The sequence below is a fragment of the Prosopis cineraria genome, unplaced genomic scaffold (assembly GCF_029017545.1).
Source record: "Prosopis cineraria cultivar Desert tree isolate PC_DT_omini unplaced genomic scaffold, ASM2901754v1 PC4, whole genome shotgun sequence".
Taxonomy (NCBI): Eukaryota; Viridiplantae; Streptophyta; class Magnoliopsida; order Fabales; family Fabaceae; genus Prosopis; species Prosopis cineraria.
The window spans coordinates 537221-546084 of record NW_026555335.1 but is presented as its reverse complement, the minus strand read 5'-3'; the positions used below and the strand labels follow the sequence as shown (position 1 = coordinate 546084).

The 8864-nt window shown below is 37.5% G+C and overlaps 2 protein-coding genes across 6 annotated transcripts; one reads left to right on the top strand and one right to left on the bottom strand.

Moving 5' to 3' along the window:
- Positions 1-400: 400 nt before the first annotated feature.
- LOC129310086 (uncharacterized) lies at positions 401-5597 on the top strand. The gene is made up of 13 exons (XM_054951924.1): positions 401-560; positions 766-861; positions 1157-1234; positions 2814-2894; positions 2982-3201; positions 3276-3334; positions 3922-3971; positions 4054-4141; positions 4233-4493; positions 4612-4704; positions 4803-4907; positions 5088-5204; positions 5279-5597. Exons 1-13 carry the CDS (start codon positions 495-497, stop codon positions 5342-5344), a joined length of 1380 nt encoding a protein of 459 aa, XP_054807899.1. The 5' UTR covers positions 401-494; the 3' UTR covers positions 5345-5597.
- Positions 5598-5868: 271 nt separating this feature from the next.
- On the bottom strand, positions 5869-8711 carry LOC129309195 (constitutive photomorphogenesis protein 10). Of its 5 annotated transcripts, none has more exons than XM_054950622.1 (6): positions 8518-8702; positions 8267-8375; positions 7960-8171; positions 7354-7427; positions 6394-6541; positions 5869-6239 (listed from the first exon to the last, which is right to left on the bottom strand). In XM_054950622.1, the coding sequence occupies exons 3-6, from the start codon at positions 8162-8164 to the stop codon at positions 6142-6144; spliced, it is 525 nt and encodes a 174-aa protein (XP_054806597.1). In that variant the 5' UTR covers positions 8165-8171; positions 8267-8375; positions 8518-8702; the 3' UTR covers positions 5869-6141. The 5 variants fall into 5 exon arrangements, with proteins under 5 accessions (XP_054806597.1, XP_054806592.1, XP_054806593.1 ...); XM_054950617.1 differs by having other exon boundaries at positions 7960-8166; XM_054950618.1 differs by having other exon boundaries at positions 8267-8371.
- Positions 8712-8864: the final 153 nt, after the last annotated feature.

Below are 8864 nucleotides of genomic sequence, written 5' to 3'. Positions count from 1 at the left end.
AGCAATGGATGTTGTATGAACTATGTCATCGAGCACTGCTTCTTCATCTAGGTGTGAATCTAGCAGTGTATAAGGTGGACGAGAAAGACAAAGTAGGTGGGTCTTGTGAGGGTCATGATACTCAAACTTGATGCAGAGGGATTTGGCAAAAAAAGCTATGCAGAGAGAGATTTTTTTTATTCAAAAATATTTTAGTCTTTTAATAAGTAGATATATAGATTAAATATTAAATAATATAAAGATTTTATGTATATATTAAATACACGTATAATTCAATTATATTCTAATTTTAATTTTAATTTTGATTTCCATTATATCAAAAACTCTTCCTACGTAAAAAAGAAAGAGAGCTTCTAGTTTCTACCATGTATGAACGATCGTGAAGTCAGCGCTGTTAAACTTCGTCACTTCACTTTGTACCGGACGGAGGTTTTGTTCATTTTGTTTGGTCCTCTGTTGAGTGGTCTGAGTTCAGAAAAACCCTCCTACTCGTCATGGACTTCCAAGTGGTTGTTCTCGCCGGCGGTACCTCCAACAAACTCCTTCCTCTTGTCTCCCAGGTACCCTCTTTGTTATTGTTCCCCCTTTTTCAATGGTTTTTAAGATTTTCCTAGCCTCTACCATTCTGGAAATGATTCACTGAATAAAATCCAATCCCTGAATTGTTATTCTTCTTCTTGATCCTGCTTTCCTAGTATTGAGTGGCTTCAGTGGATATATTTTGGAAATTCTTATCCCTGGGCGGCTTTTGTTTTACGAGTGCAGGAGGTTCCGAAACCTTTACTTCCCGTGGCGAATAGGCCAGTTCTATCTTACGTTCTTGAGTTGTTGGAGCTCAGTAACCTTAAAAAGCTCATAGTGGTACGATACTTCTTAATCACTTTGGTTTGTATCTATTATTTTTGTTTCCCCTTTATACTCCTGCTGGCATTGAATATTCTGGAGAGGGAGGAAGGAAAAAAGATCAGAGGAGAGCCTGGTGATTTGATCATCATTACCTGTGATGTAGTGACCAACAAACTGTAAAGTTGCTGAGTCGTGATGAGTATTCACTTCCTTGACGCAAAGGGCTATATCATTATGACAGCGCTATGAATCCTGAATATTGATTGGAATTCGGGTTATGATTCAGAATTCTTGATTACCGTTTGTCTAGGTCGTTGAAGGTGAAGAAGCAGCTTTTCATGTTGGTGGTTGGATATCAGGGGCTTATGTTGATCGTTTGAATGTTGAGGTAACCTTTTGACATGCCATCCTTCCTGCGCATGCTTTTGTCAAGGTGAAGGATGTTGCTCAATAAAATTAAGGACCGTATGACTAAAGCGACAGATTCAAAGGGGTTCATACTTTAAGCATCCAATATTTAAAAGAATAGTAATATTGATTTACTGCTGATGCCCATAAATTGGAATGAAACTTTGAACTCTTGCCCAAGATGAGAATAATTCATTGAGGTTAGTAGATGATAGGTTTTAAACAGGTCCATTTATTTACATTCACCAATATTTTTTTATTCTGGAATAAAACTGGTATGATTGCAAACCATCTCATAGCCTCTAAATTTAGCTGAGGAACCACATTATTAGCTTTAATGTGTACTTCTAAAGACCTGTCAATTTGGAAATGGAATGCTTGTTAACTAATCTGAAATGCAATACATTAACACAAACATGTGGGATGACTTGAGCACCAGTGCAAATTGAAGCATAATTGTCATTATCATCCTAAGAAGCATAAACATTGGTATGAACACAATAAAAACATGGATATGACACTGCAAAGTAAAAAGTCTCAAGGTGCTATATGAAGTGTTGCATTATGTTTAATGGGTGTGTCAAGCATAGAGTCAACTTTTTGAATTGTTTGTATTCTATATTACATCTTATTGGTGTGATTGATATTTTTTAAGGTCATCTAATTATGCCTTCAACGGGTTTGGATTGGTTCTCATAAGATAAATCCTCCGTAAGAGATAACAAAGAAACTTCGCCTCAATTTTTTCTCCTCACTTTTGGATCTTTGAATTGTTTTCAATTGATTAAATAAAAGGGGGAAAACTTGGCTAATCTTTCTTCTTAGTTGGTGCCTCTTTAATTGAATAAAACTAACAGATACAGCAAGTGATTATTACTCCTTGGCATCAAACCTCTAGATGTATCTAAGTCACTTAGACGATATTCTGAATTTTATGAGAACAGGTATATGCTCATTGTCCTTGGCTCAAACCGAATTTTTTTTTTGTCTAAGCTGTGGAGGGTTGAACTATCAACACTGACAATATGTGAGTTACCATTTAAAAAATATGAATGAGATTTCCTCCTGGAACCCCTGCAACTATTTCTGCACTAGAAGAGTTCTTTAACATCTAATTGAAACATTTATTGGTGGTAAATGCATCAACATTTTAGGTGTATGAGGGATGTAGATTTAAAAGGCTGCCAATTTCAAAATTCAGTATGTGGTCTTGTGCAGTCTTTTGTTGCTGAGTACTTCATGATGTCATTGTGGATGCATTTTAGGCATGCATATTTGCTCCATGGGATGTCTGACATTGACATATTGGTCTCTTGTATAGTTACATTTTTGCTTGCAGGATCAAGTCTTTCTGAATAATGACTGAAGTTCAAAAAAAAAAAAAATGCACTAATTCATTGTATGTACTTTGTATTAGTACCACTGTCACTTTTTGGGTACTGAAGGAGACCATTGACCATGCATTTGTCGGCAGTGACTTTAAGCTTGTAACTTCATTTTCTTTTCATAAATTTGTACTCCTTGTACAGATTAATTAAATATATACACCAATGTCTCAGGTTGCTGCAGTTCCTGAGGATGTGGGAACAGCTGGTGCAATTCGGGCTATTGCACACCACTTAACTGCTAAAGACATTTTGGTAACTTCTCCTCCCTCATGCCTTTAGCTCTGAGATCTGAATGAAGCTAATCCTCATGGATTATGGCTATATTTTATTTTTCTGCAGGTTGTCAGCGGTGATCTTGTTTGTGATGTACCTCCTGGTGCCATCGCTGCTGCTCATAGAAGACATGATGCAGTGTTTACTGCAATGCTTTGCCCTGCTCCTGTAAGTGGATCTTCAGAGTCAGGAACCTCTGGTGGGAAAGACAAAACCAAGAAAGTTGGTCGCCATGACTTAATTGGGCTGGATCCCACAAAACAGTTTTTACTGTACATTTCAACTGGTTAGATCCTTAGTTTTTCCTTACATTTGCATTTTACTTCTATGTACTCACGTAGAATCTTGAAACTCTTTCAGGAGCTGAAGTTGAAAAAGATGTTAGAATTCAGAAGAGCATACTTCGTGCAGTTGGTCAGGTGTAGTTATTCATTATTTTGTTTGTTGATCTCACCTTTCGTTGTGAGTTATGCTGTGTTAAATAAGCATCCTTTTTTCAATTGTGAAAATCATATGTTTATGCTTAACTAATGTTACTTCCAGGCACATTTTTCCACTGTTTGTTTCAGTCTTGACATCTATGATTCTGCATGTTGGCCAACATTATTATCATTGGTGTTCTTCTCCGTCTGCCCAGAGATGAAATTAAATTCCATGTGCCCAATTAGAGGAAACAACGATTTTGGTCCTCAAAAGATTCATGTCTTCTCGAATTAACCCCTCCTTTTCTAAATTGAATAATCAAATGCGTTTAATTTGCTTCAGTCTAGTCATTGCTTGAAAGGCTTATGCAAGAAGCCAATGGAGGCAAATTAAAACATTCAAGCAGTAGATAAAAATTGAAGGTTAGGGACTATATTGAGAAAACAGGTTCTTTCAAGAACTAACACGACAGTTTCCTTCCTTTAGCTAATACCATATTGAATGATAAATATTTATGCCATTTTCTTCTCCATATTTGTTAAAATTTTCTACTTTTTTTGGGTGTTATTTATCCTCTATGTAGATGGAAATAAGAGCTGATCTTATGGATGCCCATTTGTATGCATTCGAGAGGTATTAACATTTGCTTCTTAACTTCCATATATCCCAAAACTGTGTCAAGATTTGGAAATATACCACCCTGATTTCTTTTCAGATCAGTTCTACTAGAAGTTTTGGAACAAAAAGCCACATTTCATAGCTTAAAGCAGGATGTATTGCCTTATCTAGTCCGGACCCAACTGGTTAGTTGTTTAAGGTCTCTGCAGTGGTAATTGTCAGGGGTTTTCGTTCTTAGGTGCTAACCTGTTTCAAATTTCCTTGAATTATTGTCAGAGATCAGAAGTTTTGTTCAATGGTACACCGCAAACTGAAGAAAATGGATCTGAGAGGGTTATATCTCAGAGCAATGAACAAATGTCATCTCAAATCCTTTCTAATGCAACTCATCCAACCTTCCATCAACGACATGCACCGGGTCCTACCTCTTCTACTTCTGCTGGAAGAATTCATAAATGCTGTGTTTATATTGCTGAAAGCAGCAAGTATTGTGCACGCTTAAATTCTATTCAGGCATACAGTGACATAAATCGAGATGTGAGTTCGTTTAGTTGGAAGAAACTTTTTATTCAGGATAGTCTTAAATGGTTCTTCAGGATGCGCTTTGCTTCCTCGAGTTTCAGAGATTTTTTCTTTTTCTTTTAATACGTGACAGGTTATAGGAGAAGCTGGTCATTTATCAGGGTATTCCTTCTCTGCTCACAACAATATTATCCATCCTTCTGCAGAACTTGGAGCAAAAACGACCGTGAGTTAAACTATCTACAAACACTTCAAGACAGTCTTAATGTGGGAAACATGCTGTTTGATTCTGGTTTACAATGTTGATTATGGTGACTTTTTTAGGTAGGACCACACTGTATGCTGGGTGAAGGTTCACAGATGAGTGACAAATGCAGCGTTAAACGGTCTGTTATTGGTCGTCACTGCCGGATAGGTGCCAATGTTAAGGTGCGTTGATATATTAATAATACAAGTTGACTGGAAGTTAGCTTTCATTCTTCAATTTATCTATGACACTTGGATCTTTATACTCAGCATTTGATTAGCACGTTGGCTTCTTATTAATGTTACATTGTATTGAGTAAGTTTTATGTTTGATTTTATTTGAATTTACTTATCCATGTGCAGATTGTTAATTCCATAGTTATGAATCATGTTACTATTGGAGATGGTTGCTCGATCCAAGGTTCTGTCATCTGCAGCAATGTGCAGGTCCAAGAGCGTGTTGTGCTAAAAGATTGTCAAGTAAGTTCTCTCTCATTCTCTCTCTGTGTTGTGTTTGCAAATTCAGTTGGATTTAATGTCGCCTGTTTTCCCAGATTGGAGCAGGTTTCGTGGTCACTGCGGGGAGTGAGTACAAAGGAGAAGTGTTGGCTAGGAAATGAAAATGACATGTGAAAGTCCGACGGGGGATCATGGCAAATTGAAGTTCGGAGGAAATTTTTGCAGTCGTTGCTGGAGCCATGTGCAATGGCGTGCTCTTGGCAACAACCCATACATCATTGAATTTTTCAATTTTTTTCTTCATTTTTGCTCCTTTGCTTTATTTTATTTCCCCCATCCTGATTGTATCTGCAAACACTTGTACTGAACCAGAACAGCTTCAATCAATCATCGTTCAGTATCTCTTAACATAAATGACTGCATATTGAGAATTGACATTCGTTTTACTTTATCCTTAAATGGTTTGCCGTTTAAATGCTCGCACGAGAGATTGTGATTGGTATTGCTTGTTTTGTGTTGCAACTCGTCTGTGTACCACCTATAAATCGAACTTGACCTCCTTCATTTGAACCCATACTCTGTTGTGGCCATGACCATTTACTTCACCTTTTGTTTTAATGCTTTTTTTTTTTTTGGGGGGGGGTAGATAAGGCATGTGAAAGTTTACATATGAGAGACATCACACTTCAACTAGAAATATGCATTAAAATGATGAAACTGATGGGCATCTAGCATGTTAACTGAAATAATACTATTATTGTCAAACTACTAAACCCTTTACTTGAGTGTAATGTGCCCCGTTCAGTGTAATTATTTCTTGTACTAAGTGCAATGTCATGAGCTTGTGATGCTCTGGTGATAATCTCATCACAATTCTTGTGCATTTGTATATGTAATACAACTGTCATCCTAAGAAACTTTGGAACATAAAAATCAAAGGATTCCTGTATCCTCGTATTCACTTTGCAAAGCGGAGCGTCCACTCTGTAGCAATATCATCGTGCTTTGCTTTATCTCCCAAGTACAAGTGGGCAATGCCTTGAACAACCGCATTATCTACAACACCAATAGCAACTTGAGATAAAAACCATCACTCTTGAGTCGAGTCACAACACATAATGTGCAGCATTAGACCAACTTCCATTTCTAGAAAATGCAGACGTTCCATAAATTTGTCAAAATTGACCCAGAAGGGCCTGGGAGGACTTACAAGGGTCAGGATTTATCAAAATTGATCTAACTGCGAGTAGCACCTTAGTAATCGTTAGTGCAGGGCTCCAACCATCCTTCAATATGCCCAAACTAACTTGGCCAGTAGTGTCAATATTGCAGTGGTAAATGCGAGTCTTGCATTTGACCTGCAAGCCAAGATTGTTTGATTGAGGAACAAAGCCAAGAAAACATACCAGATTTTAAAGACCATTAAGAAGTTACCATTCAACATTCAGCAATTCAGACTCAACCAGCATTACATTACAAAACAAGACAAAGAAAACCATAAGCCAGGCAGTAAATGTTCTTCCCCAGTATGGGCTCAAAAGATAAAACTTATGCACCCTAATTCACATTTGTTGTACAGTTTTGCATATATTATATATATGTTTGGACTGAGGAGAACGGATGAGAAAAGAAGGGAAAGGACTTCTTTCTTTTTTTCTTCCTTCCTTCCTTCCTTGGTTTTTTTTTTTTGGTATTTGAATTAGAATAAACAGTTTTTCCCATTCCTTCTAAATTTATCTCCTCAATCCAAACATACTCTAAAAGAAGTAACTAAATCAATGATAATGTCCAAATTAAATTTTTCCTCTTCCTTGACCTTCAATCTCCTCCATTCTCTGGTCAGTTAAAAGTTTAGAAAGACTACAATGAATAAAAGAATTCAGTAATCTAAATTTTGAAATGATTGCCTCCGCAGAAAAATAAATAATTTACAAAAAAATCTTAGAAAAATTGCATGACATGTACAAGAGAAATATATTGATGTGTTCGAGACAAGCTGAAAAAACTATAAAAATACAATATCTTCCCTTTCTCTAGTCATGACTCACAAAGTACCCTTCTTTTTATCTATGACTACACCCAGCCAAAAAGCAAGTTTACTGCAGTTTTGGGAAAAGCAATTATAACTACAAAGAACTACTTGAAGTAAGAACAATGCTGCTCAACATACCTGCGGAGGCTTGAAGGGATATTCACTCGGAAATATTATGTCAAGGAAAAATATGCCACCTTCATAAGGTGTCCCTACATTAGACAAACGAAAAGCTCATCAAGATTGCCAGCTTATGCTAATGCAACTTGTAGTTAACCTATGTCCACATATCATTACAATGCTTCAAATTTAACCAAAAAGAATGCAGGCGTTGTTAGTGGACCAGACTTCGCTCAAAATACTTAAAATTTCTGTCTGGCATGTAGAAGCAGCCCCGACCAAGTCTTCGGCATATGGTTTCACCAAAAACCAGGACATAAGTTTCATCATAAGGTGTTCTGGCAAGCAGAAGCAACCCCGATCAGATGTTCCCCCTTTCCAGTAAACTTGATTGAATTGAATACTCAATGATGTTTAGCACCCGTTTAGTGGAGGAAGCCATCATAATCTGGCACGTACTCAAACATATTCTACTTGAACCAACATCTACAACCTCACGTCGAGATTTCAGCACACACCGCTTTATAACGCAATATAACAATCAAAAAGTCGAAAAAAAAAAGACTGCTAATATAGAGCTTTAAACAAATATTAAATCAAAAGAAAAGGAGCAAATGTTGAGACCTGCGGGACCGATTATAGTTGCGACCCAATGGTAGAGATTATCACCCTTGGGTCCAGCAGAACATTCAGAAGGGGGATCATTGTTGAGCTCCACCATTTCCCTCTGAATCCTTTTTCCCGATGCCGAGACCGAAGTTGTGGGTGCCCATGAGGATGTTGAAGATGTTGAAGAAGATCTTCCTCCTCCCCCACCCGACATCATCATCTCTGTACTGACCAATTCCCGATGCAGAATCACCCACAAAGTGAGAGACAGAGCTCACTGCTCAAAGAAAAATAAATAAACAAAATGCGTGTCCCAATTTACTTGAGGGTGAAGCATGACCCGAACTAGAAAATTGCGGAGTTCTATCGCAGCATCGATCAGCTCAATATGGGGAGGGGAACGGCAAAGATTTTCTTCTTCCTTTCTCTGTCTGCCAAAAGTTTGCATCTTTTAAGTAAAACCAAGACTTATTGGCACTAAACAGCGCAGCACAGTTGAAATCAAGACGTTTTAGGGCTAGGTCCTTCCCTTGGGGTCAAAATAGTGGTAAGCAAAGGAAGAGCCAGACTTACCTTCAATTGGGCAAAGGTAGCAACTGATCCTGGCTTCGAATTCCGTAGTGTATTGGCGCAAGAAAGAGGGTGTATTCCTCCTTTTCTACATCGAGAGGGATGGAAAGGTGAAGGCAAAGCGTTCCGTAGTAATTCTGGAAGTTTGGACTTACTGACCCGACCCCCATATCCTTTATGCCTTCCAAAAATCACGAAAGGGTTTGCAGTTATACATTCTAGGCAAAATAATATACTGTACGGTCTTTATATAGAACATGCGTATACTATTAGTCAATAAGTATAAAGTTTATAAAAGACTATGTTATTCATAATCCACAAACATCAAATAATATAACACTTCTCAAATT

Coding starts and splice junctions, on each gene's coding strand:
- LOC129310086 (XM_054951924.1), top strand. CDS start 495: ATGGACTTCCAAGTGGTTGTTCTCGCCGGCGGTACCTCCAACAAACTC. Junction 4,705..4,802: donor AACTTGGAGCAAAAACGACC/GTGAGTTAAACT, acceptor TGACTTTTTTAG/GTAGGACCACACTGTATGCT. Junction 5,205..5,278: donor TTGTGCTAAAAGATTGTCAA/GTAAGTTCTCTC, acceptor CTGTTTTCCCAG/ATTGGAGCAGGTTTCGTGGT.
- LOC129309195 (XM_054950622.1), bottom strand. CDS start 8,164: ATGATGATGTCGGGTGGGGGAGGAGGAAGATCTTCTTCAACATCTTCA. Junction 6,542..7,353: donor ATCCCTTCAAGCCTCCGCAG/GTATGTTGAGCA, acceptor CTTGGCTTGCAG/GTCAAATGCAAGACTCGCAT. Junction 6,240..6,393: donor TTTGATAAATCCTGACCCTT/GTAAGTCCTCCC, acceptor TTGGTGTTGTAG/ATAATGCGGTTGTTCAAGGC.